Source organism: Bos javanicus, chromosome 6, assembly GCF_032452875.1.
Source record: "Bos javanicus breed banteng chromosome 6, ARS-OSU_banteng_1.0, whole genome shotgun sequence".
NCBI classification, from domain to species: domain Eukaryota; kingdom Metazoa; phylum Chordata; class Mammalia; order Artiodactyla; family Bovidae; genus Bos; species Bos javanicus.
In genome coordinates, this window is record NC_083873.1 from 23,268,219 (window position 1) to 23,289,896 (window position 21,678).

Consider the following 21,678-nt stretch of genomic DNA (forward strand, 5'->3'; position numbering starts at 1 on the left):
AAATGTAGGAGACAACTTAAAGCCACCACCACCATCGTGTCCACAGTTTCAGCCATATTCATAAATGAAATATGTAAAGGTGAGTCTCACAAGATTTTAAGTTTATCAACTTATGTCTATTGAATATTTATTTTCCCCCAGCACCATATTTTGCAAATGAATCGACTGAGTTCATAGCTGCTCCCTTTTCCTTTCACCTCATCCCTGTGTGAGAGGTTCTTTGTGAAGGTGATGAGCATCACTTCACAGACCTGCAGGGAATGTAATTCAATTGCTAAAAAAATTCTTTTTTTCCCCCAAATCCCTTTCCTTCACCTTTCTAGGACTTGGTGTATTTATCTATAAATAAGAGGATCGAACATGTTTAGCTTTAAGATCTCTTATACTTTAAATATGATTAATTGGTTTAGATGTCTAATACAGTTGACCCTTGAACAATATAACTTTTAGGAGCATCTACTGGCCCTCTGCACCATGGAAAATCCATATAAGATTAATAGTACACCCTCTGCAACAGCAGTATCCTGATTCAACCAACTGCAGATCATGTTGTACTGGGGTATTTACTACTGAGAAAAATCCATGTATAAGTGGACCCATGCAATTCAAAACCCCTATTGTTCAAGTGTCAAGTGTATTGTTCATCTTACCAATAAGGGATTCTTTTGTTACTCTTTACGATGAATACCAGTGAAGGCTGTTTGGTTGACTAGAGGCTATAAATCTAAAAGTCTCAAGATTTTATTAAGGTGGAAAAGCTAGGGAAGCCCAAATCTATGTATATAAGATTCAAATTGCCAACATCTGTTGGATAATAGAAAAAGCAATAGAATTCTAGAAAAAATATATATATTTCTGCTTCATTGTCTGTATTAAAAACATTGACTGTGTGGATCACAACAAACTGTGGGGAATTCTTAAAGTGATGGGAATATCAGACTACCTTGCCCGCTTCCAGAGAAACCTGTATGCAGGTCAAGAAGAAACAGTTAGAACCAGACATGGAATGACTGGTTCAAAATTGGGAAAGGAGTGTGTCAAGGCTGTATATCGTTACCCTGCTGATTTAACTTCTGTGCAGAATACATCATATGCAATGCTGGACTGGATGAAACAGAAGCTGGAATGAAGATTTCCAAGAGAAATATCGACAATCTCAGATATGCAGATGCTACCACACTAATGGCAAAAAGCTGAAAATAAAAGAGGAGAGTGAAATATCTGGCTTAAAATTCAACATTCAGAAAACTAAGATCATAGCATCCAGTCCCATCACTTCATGGCAGATAGATGGGGAAGAAATGGAAACTGACAGATTTTATTTTCTCGGGCTCCAAAATCACTGCAGAGAGTGACTGCAGCCATGAAATTAAAAGACGCTTGCTACTTGGAAGAAAAGCTATGACAAACCTAGCCAGTGTATTAAAAAGCAGAGCCATCACTTTGCTGACAAAGGTCCATATATAGTCAAAGCTATGATTTTTCCAATAGTCATGAATGGATGTGAGAGTTGGACCATAAAGAAAGCTGAGTGCTGAAGAATTGATGTTTATGAACTGTGGTGCTGGATAAGACTCTTGAGACTCCCTTGGATAGCAAGGAGATCAAACCAGTCAATCCTAAAGGAAACCAACCCTGAATATTCATTGGAAGGATTGATGCTGAAGTTGAAGTGCCAATACTTTGGCCACCTGATGGGAAGAGCTGACTCATTGGAAAAGACCCTGATGAGAGAAAGATTTAGGACAGGAAGAGAAGGGGATGACAGAGGATGAGATTGTTGGATGGCATCACAGACTCAATGGATATGAGTTTGAACAAACTTCATGAGACAGTGAAGGACAGAGAAGCCTGGTGTGATGCAGTCCAGGGGGTTGCAAAGAGTTGGATGTGACTTAGCGACTGAACAACAACTACAAAGATATAAGGGGTTATTGAAAACCCTATTTGAAAAAAAAACCCTGAGAGAAAACTAAGGATAAGAAGATTGGATTTAATACAGAGAAAAGGAAGGGATAAACATCTTTTGAGCATCTGTTTTATACTGGGTTTTCCAGGTGGAACAGTGGTAAAGAATCCACCTGCCAATTCAGGAGATGTAAGAGATATGGGTTCAATCCCTGGATCAGGAAGATTCCCTGGAGGAGAAAACGACACCCCACTCCAGTATTCTTGCCTGGCAAATTCCAGGGACAGAGGAGCCTAGTGGGCTACAGTCCATGAAATCACAAAGAGTTAGACAGGACTGACTGAGGGCTAATCACTTTTTATATAAAGCCATTTCCTTTAATCCTAACCAAAACACACACACACACACATACCTCAAAAACCAATATGGAAGGCTATTATATTTCTATTTTAAGACTAGAGTAATGAATACAAAGATTTACATTCTGAAAATCAATCAGAATTATTTAAATTAAACTCTATACTACTGTTTACATGATGCTGTTTTAACCTTCAAAATAGCTAAAATTAAATATATTTTATGATTATCTCAGATATCACCTTTCAAAGGCTTTCTTCAAAGTCAAACTGAATTTCAGTCTTTCACAAAATAAACAGGAATCCAATTTATATGCTCTTATAAAACTGTGTTTACCCAAAAGTCATTAATTTCAAAGTTCTCTTATTTAAATATTATTTCCCTAAGCATAAATCACCCATCAATAAAATTTACATTTTTAAGGCTCTGTACTACGAGGTTTTTTACAAATATGTTGATGTTAAAAAAAATCATTTCAGCTGACACACATCCACCTCTGGCATTTTTCCAGCAGAGTCTAGTGCTCCCAAGTATTTGTCTACAGGATATTCTGAACTAAATTTCTCTATATCAGTTAAATTGCACTTTGAGAAAAGATCCCATGAGTCCACCTACTGCTCTGGCTTCACACATCCGGCCTCAGGGAAATGCTTCTGTTTCTCTGCCTATGCCTCCTCATGCACTACTTCATCTGAGTCTGAGGTCAGTAACTGGAGCTCCTTCCGGTCCTCACGCCTGCCACTTCCTCTTCAGAGACCACACTTCCAAGGCAGTTCCTTAGTCCCTCACTTGCTCATGTCTGTCTCCTTATTTTGCAGCTTTAATGACTTCCCATTTTCACTCTAGCTCAAATCCAGCTTCAAAGTTCTTTGGTGTTTTCTTCTATTTGTTCATCCCTTCATGTAAAACTCTGACCTCTCGCCTTCCAAATTTAGTAAACCCGAGCATCCTCTCCTGGTGTATATTCAGCCAGCAACTCATCCTCATTCATTGGTGCTCACATGCCGTGCTGCGCTAAGTTGCTGTTGTCATATCCGACTCTTTGCGATCCTATGGACTGTAGCCTGCCAGGCTCCTCTGTCCATGGGGTTCTCCAGCAAGAATACTGCAGTGGGCTGCCATTTCCTCCTCCATGGGATCTTCCGACCCAGGGATCGAACCCATATGTCTTAAGTCTCCTGCGTTGGCAGGCGGGTTCTTTACCACTGGCGCCACCTGGGAAGCCGGGTGCTTCCATGGGCTGCTTCTTATGCACCAGATTCTCTCCCACCTTTCAACCATCTCCAGAGAAGAGGCCTAAACAAAAGATAAGCACACTGACCACCCCCAAGGAGGGACTGACATCTCATTTGTAACTGGGACAAGCTCCAAGGGCATGTAATCTCTGAAGGTGCACAGAACCTGCACTTGTTTGAATATTCTGCTATCACACCTTGAAATGCTTAATAATTAGAACTGGGGTCTCTACCTTTTCATTTTACACTGGGCCCTGCTAATTAGGAAGCCACTCCTATTTGCACATAATGTTGGCCTGCTCTTGAGTTCCTACTCTCCCTCCATCTCATACTTATCCTCTTCACCAAGGTCCAACTCAGGTTTCACGTACAACTTCCAAAGGGATCATAAAACATTTCACACGTGTACTCCTCATTTGAACCTTTCTCAGTCATGCCCTTTTAATAAGTTTTTAATGTCTGTGTTGAGGCTTCCCAGACAGATTTTAAACACCCTGAAGGTATTTTTATTTTTTATATCATTTTATGGAATCAACTCAAATATTCAGCTAGTTAACATAAATACAGAGTAAATGCACATAATTTACAGCCAGGTGCAATCTGGTCAAAGAATATCAACTCTTTGAAGTTGTTCTACAACTGACAGGTCATAATTTAAATGTTCACATATGCACACATTCCAATGCAGGGGCATCTTATAAGAATTAAGTACATAAGAGGTGCTCTGGGGAACTCCCTGGTGGTTCCAGGTTAAGACTTCACCTTCCAATGCAGGGGGTGTGAGTTGGGGACTTAGGATCCCACGTGACTCGCAGCCAAAAAATAAAAATACAAGCAATACTGTAACAAATTTAATAAAGACTTTAAAAATGGTCCAAATCAAAAAGAATCTTTAAAAAAAATTGAAAAGAGGCAATCTATATGTATTTTTACATTGAGATGGAATAAGCCTATAAAAATATGACTTTTTTTTTTTTTTTACATTGAGCAAGCATTATTCCTTATTCCCCTCAGGACTCACAGCTTCATCTGCTTCTTGCATCTCCATGCTCAAAGAGGGCTGCTGAGGAGGGAAGGCCTGCACCCGTCCAGCCCTGTTCTTAATTATTATGAAAGTGAAAAGAGTGGAAGTGTTAGTTGCCTCAGTCGTGTCTAACTTTTTGCAGCCCCAGGGACTGTAGCTCACCAGGCTCCTCTGTCCATGGAATTCTCCAGGCAAGAATACTAGAGCAGGTTGCCATTCCCTTCTCCAGGGGATCTTTCAGACCCAGGGACTGAACCTGAGGCTCCTGCATTGCAGGCAGATTCTTAATTGTCTGAGTCATTGGGGAAGCCTTAATTATTATGGACATCTTAATTAAAGCTACAATTACATGGACATATTTAATTCAATGGAGGAAATATTAGGACACTCAAATGGTCATAAATTCAGTTTTATCAGAAGATGCTATTTTGCTCTCAATCTAACTTCTTTGTTTACCTCTTATCTGGCTCTGAGCATTCAAATTGAGAAAGAGTTATAATAATAATCAATACCAAACTCTCTAGATTTGCTGCATTGTAAACAAACCGTGAGACCTCACCAAAAGGGCTGGAACTTTGTCTGCAGTACAACACATTGGTAGTGGAGTTTCTAGATTGTCAGGGTGGGTGCCCTTCTAGACTTTAATGAATCATTAAGCACAGGTAACAAAGGATTTTGATCCTCATGGATCATATCAGCTTACTTTGACTTGTGCAACCAGATTAATGGTTCTTTTCATATATTCATAATAGGAACTAGCTCTGCAAGCACAGTTGCACAGGCATGGGCCTTATTAAGCCAGCACTGTGCAAGTCCCTAAAGCTGACCCTGACCTGACCTGTGACGACAGAGCAAGGATTAGGTCATGGCAATGGTTCCAAATTTGGCTGCTAATTCTCACCTTGGAGAATCACCTGGGAAGCTTTTAAAACTCCCAATATCCAGGCCAAAACTCAGACTATTTACATCTGAATCTCTAACAGTAGGATTCAGGCATTTTTACTTTGTAAAACCTCCCCTAATCATCCCTATATGCTGCCTAATTTGAGAAACACTTGGTTAAAGGGAAAAAAACACATTTTTGTCATTGTAAAACCTTAGCACTGAAGGGGTAATGTTCACAACATAGACATTTTAGGCAGTGACACACACAATAATCTTTTGCTGCTTTTACTATTATGTTTCAATTAAATCATAGGACCTGACTTTAAGTTAAGGTTGGTTATCAAGATATAATGTGTGACTTGATGTCAGAAATAAGTGGGCAGTGCTGTTAAGTTTCTGTGAATTGTTTTAAACTGTGTTCAGTGCCAAGGAGTGAACAGGAAGCTGCTAATCTCAGAGGTTTTTGTAGCTTCCCCATGGGCCCTGCTAAGAGTCACACTCCTTCATATATTCTCTGAGTTTCTCTAGATTCACTGGTTATATAATCTGTGATCTGAACAGATTTGAGTTTGGAGACTCATATTATGGTTACAGACACAGACATATACATCAGTGAAGGTCAAATAAAATGAAGGTCTTTACCAGCGGATGTGCCATGTTCTAGGACTCAGAAAAACAAGTCAATGAAATTAATATAGCTATAATTGCTGATAAAGCCCATTAAAAGGTTTTTTTGTCATGATACTATAAGTTTAAGAACTAAATTTGCTCAAAAATCAACAAGTAACCAGTCTCATCTGAACAATAGCTATGGAAGAATAACATAAACATAAAGAAATATATATAACTATATGAAAGGAAGTAAGAGGTTAGGGGTGGAGGAAAGCTGAGATTGTAGCAGATTCTACCAAAAGGAAGGGAATGCCATATTGAAGTCCTGCCTACACAGATAAGATAAGATAAAAATAAGCTCCTCTTAGCTGCTCTTTAAGATGGAAGAAGCAATAGAGAGGCCATTACTGACCCATGATTGGGGCTCCAGGAGAGGCAGGAGGCATTTAGAGCAAACCACAGTATTTCTGAAAGGGCCATTGAGGAAAACACTCAAAGGATCCCTCTTAAAGCTTCAGGTCAAATCCATTAAAAAATTATCCAGTGACTGGATTACTGCTTAGAGATGATGTTTCTCTAACAAGCAGGGCTTCCCAGGTAGCATGAGTGGTAAAGAACCCTCCTGCCAATGCAGGAGATGTAAGAGAAGTGGGTTTAATCCGTGGGCTTGGAAGATCCCCTTCCCACTCCAGTGTTCTTGTGGCAACCCACTCCAATATTCTTGCCTGGAGAATTCCATGGACAGAGGGGCCTGGCGGGCCACAGTCCATGGGGTGGCAAAGAGTCGGACACAACTGAAGCAACTTAGCACAGCATAGCACAGCTCTAACAAGTGATCACAGAACTGCCCAGACTGCAGACAAGGCTCTGAAGAAGAGCACTGCCTCCTTGAATGCCATTCCTAGGGGGATTTGAAGGTGACCTATTACTGAGAGGCATGAATGTATTTTCTATCCTCTGGCGCAGGATTTAACCTTGACACTACTGACATTTTGGGACCAGAGAAGTCACTGCTGTGGGGAACACCCTGTGCACTATGGGGTTTTTAGTAGCATCCCTGGCTTCTACTCAGCAGTTGCCAGGAGCAACCCCAGTTATGACAAACTTGTCTGCAGACTTTGCCAGATATCTCCTTGGGAGGGACAGCCAAATCACTCCCAGATGAGAACCATCGTTCTGAGGGAATTTTCCTGGGAAATTAATGAAATTAGGACTTTGGGGTAAATACACAGCAAAGGGAAAAGAAGCTAGCAAATAACAGACCAGGTTCAGTTCTGGTTTAGATATTATTTCAATGGGAGAATGCCTCCCAAGTGGATAATTCATCAAGAACAAAACTGGGTAAGATTACTCTGAACAATGGACTTATTTGGAAGACTTAGAACTCACTGATTTCATATCTCTCATGATATATTACCCCATACAAGACAAAATCAAGAGGAATATGCTAGAAAAGCAAAGTATCTTGGCCCATAAAAAACAACAAAAAGCTTAACAAACACTAAAACAGAACAAAGATTGCTAATCCTAGAAAAGGGAAAAGAAGAGGCCACATTAAGCAGATTTAAACTGTTAAGACCCATTTAGGTGTTTCTTAAAAAGACAGAGAATAACTTACATAAATAGAACACTGGAGGCACATCTTCACTATTGCACACACACACACACACAAAAACACCTGTCAAAAGAAAAAAAATGTTTTTCTGCTGTTTTTAAAGTGGCACAAATTTCAAGGTCCAGGGAAGGAACAATGCTGGGAAAGATGACTAGGCAGAAGGAATCAAAAGGGCCAGGCTCCTGGGGTCAAAAGCCGCAGCAGGCTCACCTGCAGCCTCAGTTACGCCAATAAACGCCACTTCTCCAGAACAGAGGAGGGCTCAGGGAGAGCACTTGGCTAGCGGCGGATCTACAGACTCAGGCCATTCTGCAGCAGGAGACAGCAGGAGAGAATTAAACTAATTCCCTGTTCATCAGACAGAATGAAGATGACACCAATAGACTGAATCAGTCAACTCAACAAGGGCATGCCAGAAACTTTAAAGTGTAAAGGGGAAATTCATAGAATTTGAAGATACTGGGAGCAGAAGAGGCACATCGCAAATATGACCTGGTGACTGGCAATGACAGTCTCGTAAATTTCTAGATTTTGTACAATGGCAGAGAAGTCTCAAATATCATTTCTGGAGAGAGAAAGCTATACATTTAAGTGGATTCCATTTACCCAGTAACTTGAAGACTTCTCAGAAACGAGTAAGCACAAAGGTGGAGCTTTCAGACAACTGGTATAGACTGAATGCTATCCTGGGCTTCCCAGGTGCTGCTGGTGGTAAAAGCACCCACCTCCCAGTGCAGAAGACATAAGAGATGCAGGTTCCTGGTAATCTGAAACGTGATTTTCACTTATCTTTCTTGTGGTGCATGAAAACTGGGACATGAATTTAGACTATACTAAGATCTAGGTTCTAAGAATACAAGATTTTGACTTGGATGACTATTTTTGGTCCATGGATAAGTCTGTTTCAAATTTTTAGTGTGTTCATGCTAAGTTGTTTCAGTCATGTCCAACTTTTTGCAACCCTATGGACTGTAGCACTCCAGGCTTCTCTATCCACGGGATTCTCCAGGCAAAAATACTGGACTGGGTTGTCATACACTCCTCCAGGGGATCTTTCTGACCCAGGGGTTGAACCCGTGTCTCTTATATTTCCTGAATTGCCACTTGGGAAGCTGGCTGGTGCTAAAATAGTCTTATATGAGCTTTCAACTTTTAGGATTGTTTAAAAAGTGGGGCTCCCAAGAAAGATTTGGAATTGAAATAATTTAATTCAGACTCTTCAAAGATTCTGATAGAATTATATCCATGTCAATAAATAAAAGTCCACAATTCTGCTATGGAAAGAACTCTGGTTTTCCCCAGCCACCTGAGTGCGTGATTTCTGCCTGGAGGACAGTGGGATTTAATTTTTGGATTTTGATGTCTCTGCAATTTAATCATGGAAAGGCTTTATATTGTTCAAATTTTACTGTTGCAGATATTTTTAAAAGCAGCTAGTTAGACTCATTGCATAATTCTTGGTGAGCAATTTTTAGTTCCAGAGAGTTTTTTTTTTTTTTTTTTTACTTTGACTTTACCTACTTGAGAATAGTCCTCATTTCCCTTTTATAGTCTCTTCTACTAATTTCTGTCTCTTCCATTATTTCTCACTCAATAGGAGCCTCTGGTTCTGATTGTTTGGCCTGGTCTTCCTTCCTCAAGTAGGCTGTAATATTTCTTTGCCTGATTCCTCTGTCTCGGTTCCCTCCAACCTGTACAGTTCCGGTTCCTGGGGTCTCTAAGGGAGTGCCAAAGAAGTTTTTGTTCCTCTGGCACTGATAACATAGTAATTTAAATTGGCAATTCTCCTGCTTGTGCATGGGGTCTGGAGATGAGGGAAATAAGCTTTTCAAAATTGTACAGAACATTCTGCTTCTGCCAGGGCTGCTGGAACCATCAGGATCAGAGGATTCTCTCCCCAAATATGCCTTCCAGTAAGCAGACAAGTGAGCTTCCCTGGTAGCTCAGCTGGAAAAGAATCCGTCTGCAGTGCAGGAGACCCTGGTTTGATTCCTGGGTTGGGAAGGTCCCTTGAAGAAGGGATAGGCTACCCACTCCAGTATTCTTGGGCTTCTCTGGTGGCTCAGATGGTAAAGAATCTGCCTCCTGCAATGCAGGAGACCTGGGTTTGATCCCTGGGTTGGGAAGATCCCCTGCAGAAGGGCATGGCAACCCACTCCAGTATTCTTGCCTGGAGAATCCCCATGGGCAAAGGAGCCTGGTGGGCTATAGTCCATGGAGTTACAAAGAATTGGACATGACTGAGTGACTAAGCATGGTACAGCAAGCAGACAAGTGCAGCTCCTGCCACCTAAATACTGGCTTCTACCTGAAGGACCTCTCATGCAACTCGCAAGCTTCTCCTGTATCTCTGGCTCTTTCTGCTCAAGTACACTGCAGATGTTGAGGGCCAGCATCTTTTTAGTTCCTGGAGATTACATAGCGCAAATTTTGGTCAAGCTCTAGCATGGCTTATTTTAGTGGTTCAGTCCAGTGAAGACTTAGGAAGAAGAAATGTCAGCAACATGTATCCATATAACACCTCCTGAGAAATCTACTTGCTCTAACATTATATTTTTATTCTCAAACCAGTTCTTCTACCTCTTATGATATTTCCACTTCATAATGTAGGCCTTTGACACATGTTTTATAATTGAAGATAGGTGGTCCTAAAGTATTTTCAAATTCTATTCAAGAACATATTTCCTTTCATGAAAATAAAATCCTTGATCTGGTTAATATGAATCCAACTTTGCTTTGAACAGTTTAATACACACAGGCACACACACATACATATATATATAGCAATTGTAAATCTGTTTGCAACATATCAAGCAACATCTAATCACATGGTGCTTTCATGTATGTTTCAATATTCTATTACTCAACAAATACATATCAAATGCCTACTAACTGCCAGACATTGTTCTGCCATTCTGAGGACACAGCCAAGAACAGAGTAAACAAAAACACCTCTATATTGGAGCTTCTCGTGTTAGCCACATTCTAGTGAAATGCAGTATCCATTACAACAATAACGAGGTGTTTTTACTGACCTCACATGGAATCTCAGCAGGAAGCACCACTGCCTGTGATATGGCGCTTCCTGAAGCTTCTGATAATTCTTCAACTTCCTTTCCCTCACTGATTTGCCCAGAATGTTCCTTTCTTAGGTCTGGTGGAATAATGATCTCCAGGTAGTCCGCAGAACCTAAAGGAAAGTTCATTAATATGGATTATAATACAGCTAAGGCCACATTAAGTTCCTCCATCGTTATGAAAACTAATTGCGGAACAGTTGATTTAATTAATATATGGGACAACCAAACTGAGCTTAAGATAGTCAAAATAATTGAACCAATGTTAATAATTAAAATGATGCCTCATAATTTAACTAGTATTATAACCTTAGCTATTAAACTAAATCAAATACATATTTTCATCTACTAGGTAAATATTTTCCCCCCCAAAAATCCAAATACCACTTTATATTAAAACAGTAAATCTGAAAAACATGAAACTATCTCCTTTCAATGACTGTAAATAAGAAAATTTATTCATTTAAAATCAGAACAATTTAACTCAGAACAATTATTTACCCTTTATGTATATTTCTAATTTTTAAAAACAATAGGCATAACTAGGAGACAATCACTAAACAAACTAATTTTTCTATGAAACGTTAGTTTAATAGTGAAATATTAGTGTTCATCAAAATCCTAATGTGTCCTGTGAAAAAAGTGTCTTCAATTAAATGATATGGGTTTCTTTATGGTAGTATTATTAAGAACACTAAAATATGCTAATGTGAATTTTGAATATAAGAAGGAGAAAAGTATTCGATTGTTTAAAAATGTAACAGTAATTCAGTATTTGGTCCCAATCATTAAAAAAACTTTATTGAAGAAGAGTTGTGTGAAGAGAGATGGACAATATTTATATTGTCCAAAGTCCAAAGCATTTCCTTAGGGCACAGAACCAATATGACTGAAACCAAGGCTCTCACAACGGACACTCACAACTGTCGTCTGTCTTTGGCCAACCACAAAAGTACCCCTCAAATCCCTGAAGAAGGGTACTGGAGAAAAGGAAAACAGCTCCTGACAGCTAGAAATTGTTCTGATACCTTCTGAAGGCCTTGGTGTTGCTAGGCAGTGGCCTCCTGTCCTGTTGAACACCAACAATCTCACAGAAAATCACCACCACTAGACCACGCTGCCACCATGATGGATCCAGTCAGGGATCAGGCTACTTTGCGTTCATGTCTGAATCCAGGCAAAAACATGAACATTATCCAAACCACAAAAGGAACCAAATATCCTGGATCCTGGCTCCTGTGAGTGACTTTGCTTCTTTACCAAGTCTAGCCTCAGCCTCCTTTCATTTTACCTTCCAGGTAGGGTAACCAACTCCTCCCAGTTTGCTTGGGATTTGGGGGAGGTTGTGTGCTGAAAATGCTGTGCCCCAGAAACCCCTCAGTTGCTGGGAGAGCTGGTTACCTAGCTTCTCAGTAAGAGTCATTAATTACGCAAACCATAAAATTACACCCGCTTTTTGACAGCAAGCAAACAATAGCAAAGCCCTGCTTCCATGAACCCTTCCTCAAATCACAATACAACTCTAAATCCTACAGTAAGTTTTTTCTTAATACAATGTTACTGAGATGCCCCATGGTTCACCATGGTAGCCTTCACTTCATTGCTACTAGACAAAAAAAAAGTAAATAATAGTTCAAGTACAGGTGTGTTCCAAGTTCCTCTGGCAAAAGGAAATTGACAGGATGACAAGGAAGAAGAGTCAAAGGCAATATAGATGAAGATCTATATATAGAATAAGTGGCTAGAATTTTGGTGTCATTGCATCTCAAAAGTGAAGTCACCATTCCTATCAGAGAAGCAGAGTAAAAAAGTGATGTCCTCTGGAAAGGAGCTGTCCCCATGCTACACACTTAAGAAGACGTGTTGGTTTTGTTTTGTTTTGTGTTGTTTTTCTGTCTTTTGAAATTTACAGAATAAAAGACTTTATTTTTCTAACAATTTAAGGCACTTCCACAAGCAGTCTCATTCTCTCTTTCTCTGTCACGCTCTTTCATACAGACCCCAAAACAGTGAAAGGTTGTATAGAACTGGTTCGATCATTTTGTGAATTGATGAAAGAACAGGAGAACTGATTTTATTTAATGTATCTTAAGAGGTATATGCTGTTCCACCGTAGCAGTATCTAGGATGTTTTCTGCTAATTCATCTGTGGAATTAGGTTAGGAAGAGCTATTTTCTTTACTTTGAGGACATAATCATAGATGTTCAAAATATTTATCTCTATGAATTCTCACAGAAGATCTGTTTATAATGCAGAAAATTAGGAGCAGTCTAAGCAATAACAGACCAGATAAAAATATCTAATGTGATAAAAGGTATTGTCACTAATTAAAATTCTATCAAAGAACATTTAGCAGTAAAGAACAAGTTTATGACGTAAGTGAAAAAATTCAAGTTACAAAATTGTCAATTTTGTAGGTTCCCGTTTTAGTAAAATAAGAAGTATAGGACTTCCTGTTTCGGGTTCCATATTTAAGGAGCTTTGGACATCACCACTCCATCCTAACAAACAAAAAGCTGAACAGACTAAAAATTCGACAACTCTTCTTTGATTAATTTTTTGTTTGTTTGTTTGGCTGTGCTGGGTATTCAGTGCAGCGCCGGCTTTTCTCCAGTTGTGCAAGTGGGGGCTACTCTCTACCTGTGGTGCACGGGTTCCTCGTGGTCGTGGCTTTTGAAGTGCAATTGACAAATTGCTGGACACTCAACAGAGGACAAGTCTGAGAGTTAAAATCTCCAGGAGGGTTCAGCTAAAAGGTTGGAGGGGACACATTATTTTGAGATTTAGCTCTAGGAGCTTGACCAGATTCCCACAGCAAATATTGGGGAACAGTATTTCTAAGGAAATGGAAACAACCTTAGATACTCCAGAGCACTCTAGTCTTCTTAACAAGGCCTGCCCTCAGGAAAAATTAGTTAATCAGAGCCTAATCTATTAAGGTATTTTCAGAGACGAACTGACCACAGGAAGGGAAATAACTAACTGTAGCCCACTATAACAATCCTCTCTCACCTAAAGGGAATAAACTCTTGTGAGGTTCACAGTTGAAAGGCGTAGGCTTACTAAAGGACTGAGACCTAAATCACAGGTCTCTAGAAAGCCTCCTCCCCACACTTCACCACTGCATTACCAAAGGTCTATCTGCAACAGTTCTTTTTACAGAGTATATTACGTTGTGCTCTGTGTGCTATGTCCCTTCAGTTGTATCCAACTCTTCCCAACTCTATGGCTGTAGCCTGCCCTCTGCCCACGGGATTCTCCAGGCAAGAATACTGGAGTGGGCTGCCATGCCCTCCTACAGGGTATCTTCTCAACTCAGGGGTCGAACCCGTGTCTCTTATGTCTCCTGCACCAGCAGATGGGTTCTTTACCACTAGTGCCACCGGGAAGCCCACATTATGTCTACTTATCAAGAAAAATTACAAGGCATACATACCAAAAGGAAGGGAGTGCAATTTGAAGAGGCCAGGGAAAAAGCATTTGTTTTCTGTTTTTGTTACCCTGTTCTTTGTTCCTGTTTTCTCTTCTGTTTTTCTGCCATTGTGTTTTGTTGAACATTTTATATGATTCCATTTTTCTTCTTTTTTATTTAGCATATCAGTCATACTCAAAAACATTTTTAGTGGTGTTATCCTAGAGTTTGCAATATGCATTTACAACTAATCCAAGTCCACTTTCAAATAACATTGTACCACTTTATAGATAGTTTTAGTACCTTATAATAATAAAATGATTCCTCCTCCCTCCTATACTTTATATTACTGCTTTCATTTATGTCATTATATATAAACATACACAAGCATATATATGTAAAATTTACATCATATATTATATAAGCATACATTATTAAATACATTGTTGGTATTATTTTGAATAAACTATTATCTTCTAGATCAATCACAAATAGGAAATATATATTCATATTTTTAAATTTTATCTTCAGTTATTCCTTCTTTGATGCTACAGATCTGAATTTCTGATCTATATTACTTTTCTTCTCACTAAAAAACGTCTTTTAACTTTTCTTTCAGGCAGGTCCATTGATAATAAATTTTTCAATATTTTTTCCTGAGGAAAATGTCTTATTAACAATAAGCAAGTGTAATTGGAAGTTAAAAATGGAATACTACTTACAATAGTCCTTCTAGCTTTTTCTTTGTCCCTCCTCAAAGTTAAATACTTAGGTATAAATCTAAAAAAATATGTACAATATCAATATGATGAAAACCACAAAACTCTGATAACCAAAATCAAATAAGAACTAAGTAAATGGAAAGATTTTGAACTGTGGTGTTGGAGAAGACTCTTGAGAGTCCATTGGACTGCAAGGAGATCCAACCAGTCCATTCTGAAGGAGATCAGCCCTGGGATTTCTTTGGAAGAAATGATGCTAAAGCTGAAACTCCAGAACTTTGGCCACCTCATGCGAAGAGTTGACTCATTGGAAAAGACTCTGATGCTGGGAGGGATTGGGGGAAGGAGAAGAAGGGGAAAATAGAGGATGAGATGGCTGGATGGCATCACTGACTTGATGGATGTGAGTCTGAGTGAACTCTGGGAGTTGGTGATGGACAGGGAGGCCTGGCGTGCTGCGATTCATGGGGTCACAAAGAGTTGGACATGACTGAGTGACTGAACTGAACTGAACTGAACTGAAATGGAAAGATATTCTGTGTTCATGAATAGAAAAACTCAATAGTGTCAAGATGTCTGTTCATCCCAATTTGCTCTATAGATTCAATTCAATCACAATATCAGAAAATTACAGATATGGACAAACTGATTCTAAAGTTTATATGGAGAGGCAAGAGATCCAGAGTAGGCAGCTTATTATTGAAGGTGAAGAACGATGTTGGAAGACTGACACTACACTACTTCAATACTTACGATAAAGCTACAGTGATCAAGACAGTGTGGTCTTGGTAAAAGAATAATCAAACAGTTCAATGGAACACAATAAAGAGCCAAGAAGTAGAATCACATAGTTAACTGATCTTTAAGCAAGGGGAAAAAATAATACAATGAGGCAAAAAAAGTCACTTCAACAAATGGAGATGGAATGACTAAATAATCACATCCAAAAAAAAAAAAAAACCATCAAGATACAAACCTTACAACAATCACAAAAATTAACTAAAGATGGATCCTAGACATAAATGTATATGAAATTATAAAACTGGATGACATTAATAACAGAAGAGAAAACCTAGATGACTTTGGGTATGATGATGCATTTTTAGATACAACACTGAAGTTGTGATCCATGAAAGAAATAATTCATAAGCTGGACTTCATTAAAATGAAAAACATGTCTGCAAAAGACAATGTCTAGAGAATTAGAAGATAAGCCATAGATTCAGAGAAGATATTTGCAAAAGACACATTTAGAAAAGGACTGTTTTCCAAAATTTATAAAGAACTCAAATTCAACACTTAAGAAAACAACCAAATCAGTTTTTTTTAAATCAAAGTTTTTAAATACCTCACCAAAGAAGATATATAGGTAGAAAATAGGCATATGAAAAGATGCTCCACTTGTATGTCATCAGGGAAATGCAAATGAAAATAACAATGAAATAGCTCTATACACCTGTTAGAATGGCCAAAATTTGGAACACTGACAATAGCAAATGCTACCAAGAATTTGGAACAAGAACTGTCATCAATCGCTGGTGGAAATGCAAATGATACAACTATTTTGGAAGACATTTTGGTGGTTTCTGACAAAACTAAACATATTCTTATCATTCAGTCTAACAAATGCATTCCCTGGTATGTATTCAAATGAACTGGAAAACCTATGTCCACACAAGAATCTACATATAGATATTTATAGCAGCTTTGTTCATAATTGCCCAAACTTGGGAGCAATCAAGATATTCTTTAGCAGGTAAATGAAGAAGCTCTGGTTCATCCACACAAGAAAATATTATTCAGCACTAATAAGTGAAGTAAGCTATTATACAATGAAAAAACACGGGGAAAAAACCTTAAATGCTTAGTGCTAAGTGAAAGAAGCCACTCTGAAAAGGCCATATATAGCATGATTCCCACTATATGACATTCTTGAAAAGGCAAAACTCTAGAGACAGTAAAAAGATCTGGGATTGCCAGGGGTCTGGAATAGAAGGGAGAGGAGTGAATAGGCAGAGCTCAGATTTGGGGTGCAGTAAAAATGCTGTTTATGATACCATTAATGATGGATGCATATCATTATACATTTGTCCAAACCCTTAGATTGTACAATACCAAGAGTATACCCTAAGGTAAACTATGGACTTTGAGGGATTATGGTATGTTAATGTAGGCTCATTCTTAAATGGTAAAAAAGATGTACCATTGTGGTGAGTGATGATAATTGGGGTGGCTACCTACTCCAGTGTTCTTGCCTGGGGAATCCCAGGGATGGGGGAGCCTGGTAGGCTACCGTCTATGAGGTCACACAGAGTCGGACACAACTGAAGTTACTTAGCATAGCATAGCATATATGTCATTGGGGGTGACAGGGTGGAGACTATATGGGAAATCTCTGTATCTCCCTCTCAGTTGCTGTAAACCTAAAACTGCTCTAAAAAATAAAGCCTTTTAATATGTATACATATTCAGAACTATGTGGTAGAAACTCAAGACAAATTTTTGAAAGCATACAAATAGACTAGCTATATAAATCCAAGATACCTAGAGGTTATTTCTGATTGACGGAGTCATGAGCAATTTTATTTCATACATAACTAATAATATCAGTTATTTTTAATATCTAATATACTAATAACTATTCTGATTTTCTATACTGAAAATATATTTGTTTTATAGATTGAACTATATACATTCCTCAAATACAGGAATAAAATGATCAAGATTACAGATTGAGCAAATGTCTTTACCCCTCTTCTACAACATGCAAATGAAATTACAGAAAAGATTATTATCTTTATGTATGATAATGGAAAAATGGGGAGGAAACGCAGCTATTCAGATAATATACGAAATAAACCAGCTTACCACAAATCACCTCATGCTCAGGTGATCTAAGCAATCGCCGAAACTATTAACTGAAATTAACTTGTCTTTACTCTTTTAAAATAAATATAATCCTAGAGGAAAATTACAGATATCCTAAGGCAAGATAATTCTGTATAATTTTTAGCACCCAATATTACACTGTAAACTTAGCAAAACAATAAAATAGTTAAGCATCAGAAAATAAACTTCCTTATGAATTAAGTTGGAAAAAATTATTATATATTTAATTTTTAAAACATATCAAATGCTTTTCAAAATAGAAACTTTTTAATACTATTTTTTCAAAAAATTAACTTTTAGTGTAGTATTTTTATCTTTTGTTTTTATTTGCCAATTGATTAAATCCTCATTTGGAATAAGGATAGGTTTTCTGATAATTAGCAAAACTCAGTGGAGACTGAAAAAAGATAGAATCCTTTATTGCTATCATACTTGAACTGCTTTCATTATAGTGATCTGATGAAAAAAGAAGTTATTCCTCAATACCCAATGACCCTTCAAATCTATCAATACGTCAAAAACAAAGCAAGGTTTCAGTTTATAATTTGGGAACAGAGAGAGAGAGAGGCAAGCAATAATATAGGAGACATATGTCTGCTGCTAAAAAAAAACTTCCTGTCTTCTCATGCAACCTTGGAAGACAAGCTTCAATTTCCTCAATTGTTTAATGGAGTAAATGACTTCCTTGTTGGATTGTTTGGATTACATTTAATAAAATGTGTGTCAGGCCTAGGATAGGCACTCAATATTAGTCTCATTCTTTTTCTAATTTCTGATATCAAATTGAATAAAAGCAATTTTTTATTTTCAAAAGATCATAAATCTATCTTTCTAAGTTTGTACGGCTAACTATGATTCAGAAAGCACTGCAACATATTCCTGGAATTTCAACACAACGTCATTTTTTGGACAGATTTATAACTTAGTAAAAGATTCTTTAATCATAATGTAGCTAATACCATTAAGTATGCTTAAGGCATTACAGATTCTAGTATGCTCTTCTGGAGTTTTAATGTCATACCAAAGACTATAACATTCCCTATCACTCGGGGAAGTAAACAGGTACTTTTCCAAGAGGTAAAGGAAACAAATAAACTGCACAAAAAGATGTAATTTTACCAACCTTTCAGTCTAGTCCTCAGGTATCTTAATCTTTTTGTCTGTGGGGCATTATAAAAGACACAAAATAAGGAATACTTCATTCAAGGCTATGTCCAAAGAAAAATAATAATGATCATAGTAAAATTTCTTACCTAATAAATATATATACAAACAGACATACTCAATATAACCAAGTAAATGTGGGTTTCCAATAATAAAAAGATAAATCTACATTATTTAAATATGCACATTTATCTTGGCACTGAAACTGCACAAACTCTACCAGTTCTTGCAAACGGAGACATCAGTATATATTTAATTTTACTCTTAGTACTTTAGTTTTTTTTATTTTATTCCATAACAAGCAGGAATAGTTCTAAGACAGAGAATATGTAAGGAGATGCTGTTTTTGGTATCCTGTGTGTTCCATTTTTATCTGCATTTCTGTTCTATTCTGTTTATTATATTTTCTCCTTTTTCCTATCCTTTCCCCTTCTCATAGTCCATCACCCATTACCCACTTTTCCTTTAAGATACATTTTATTACCCACCTCTTAGTCAAACTAACTACACAAAAATGATACTATATCTTGCAACTCAAGACTGTTGTCTTCAGACCAGCAGTTTATTAGACATGCATACTTCTAGCCACCACCCTAGAGCTACTGAATCATAAACTGCATTTTAAAAGGATCCCAAATGATTTGAATGCACACTGAAGTTTGAGAAATGATGTAGATTAACAATTTGTACCTTGGTGTGATACTGTTCCATAACATTAACAAAGCATGAGCCACGAACTGAAATCATATCATGTATTTTTTTTTCCTTGTTTCTTGTCCATCCATCTAGAATGCAACTGTTTGAGGTCAAGTAATTAGTCCTTTTTACCACTTTCTATCTCTGGTACATATAATAGGGCCCCCTCAGTCGTATCCGGCTCTTTGTGATCCCATGGACTATACAGTCCATGGAATTCTCCAGGCCAGAATACTGGAGTGGGTAGCCTTTCCCTTCTCCAGGGGATCTTCCCAACCCAGGGATCAAGTCCAGGTCTCCCACATTGCAGGTGGATTCTTTACCAGCTGAGCCACACTGGAAGCCCCCTTTAACACAGCAGATGCTCAATATTTATATGAGTAACCATAGTGATAAGATGTTGCGTATTCATATACATAGCAGATGTAAATATTTGTTGCTTGATTTATGATTAAATAAATCCATGCCTGGTTTTTTATCTGGAGGGTGAGTGAAGTTGTAGCTTGTATCTGAAGGACAGTATTTTGTTCTATCTACCACACTCTTTGCCTGGCTGTTTTAAGGAAATACATCTGTATTTCAATCAGTATAACCCTAAAGGTGGGAACTGAACAAAGTTAGAGAAAATCATCAAAGCTTAGAAAGCACTAAGCTTGCCTCTGCTCTCCTACACATTTTCATTGTTTATAATTTTTCTGAGAGTTGCTAAGGTAATATTAGCATTACCTATTCTATCGACGGGCTCCCCAGGTGGCTTAGTGGTAAAGAATCTGCCTGCCAAATAGGTTCAATTCCCGGGTCAGGAAGATCCCCGGGAGAAGGAAATGACAACCCACTGCTGTTGTCTTGCCTGGGACATCCAAAGGACAGAGAAGCCTAGGGGGCTACACAGTCCATCGGGTCACAAAAGAGTTGGACATAACTTTGTGACTAAACAACAACGACAATGCTATCAACTGTTATGCCCTGCAACTGGATAAATGAAACACTTGGATGAAAGAATTGGAATGCCAGTTAATGAAATAAACCCTAATTACATCCTCTCTGAAGAAGTTTAACACATATCAGTGATAATCCCTTTCAGCAGAATATCCAGAATGAAATAAAATCCATATTTATTGAATAAGATTGCAAACAAAAACTGACCATCAGACTTTCGATTATTGCCTTTAATGAATGACACTGTAAAATATTAACTCTATTCTGGTTGCTGTATTTTTAAAGTCTAGGTTACAAGAAAACTTTGTGTATAAATTGATCATTGCAGGTCTAGATGCTAAATAATACAAAGGATTTACAATTCATGAGTAGGGAAATGACTTTTTGTGGTCTTAGAAAATATTACACTGAAATACCTAGTACATGATAATGTACACTTAACTCAGATAAATGCAGCAATTTACCAGTTTCTTTCTGTTAGTCTTTTCTTAGAATTATGTAAAAAAAAAAAAACCAGATTAATCTGAATAGAAATTCATGAAAAGTATGGTTTGAGAAGCATTCCAAATGAATGAGGTAATTTTTGTTACGATGTTCACTGAATATAAAAGCATATATATGTACATGTGTGTAGATGTATGCATATATTTATATATAATCAGTTCAGTTCAGTTCAGTCGCTCAGTCGTGTCTGACTCTTTGTGACCCCATGAACCGCAGCACGCCAGGCCTTCCTGTCCATCACCAATTCCTGGAGTCCACCCAAACCCATGTTCATTGAGTCGATGATGCCATCCAACCATCTCATCCTCTGTCATCCCCTTCTCCTCCTGTCCACAATCTTTCCCAGCATCAGGGTCTTTTCAAATGAGTCAGCTCTTCGCATGAGGTGGCCAAAGTATTGGAGTTTCAGCTTCAACGTCAGTCCTTCCAATGAACACCCAGGACTGATCTCCTTTAGGATGGTCTGGTTGGATTTCCTTGCAGTCCAAGGGACTCTCAAGAGTCTTCTCCAACACCACAGTTCAAAGGCAGCAGTTCTTTGGCGCTCAGCTGTCTTTATAATCCAACTCTCACATCCGTACATGACCACTGGAAAAACTATAGCCTTGACTAGACGGACCTTTGTTGGCAAAGTAAT

General features: G+C 38.1%; 1 protein-coding gene across 5 annotated transcripts in view; it reads right to left on the bottom strand.

Moving 5' to 3' along the window:
• The window catches only part of BANK1 (B cell scaffold protein with ankyrin repeats 1), a 319,683-nt gene that overhangs the window by 218,266 nt on the left and 79,739 nt on the right, over positions 1–21,678 (bottom strand). For 4 of the 5 annotated variants that reach the window (XM_061419555.1, XM_061419554.1, XM_061419553.1 and 1 more), the window contains exon 3: positions 10,673–10,827. In XM_061419555.1, the coding sequence (XP_061275539.1) occupies positions 10,673–10,827 (155 nt within the window). Of the gene's footprint in view, positions 1–10,672; positions 10,828–18,861; positions 18,991–21,678 lie in introns of those variants that run through there. The other variant, XM_061419556.1, reaches the window with a different exon arrangement.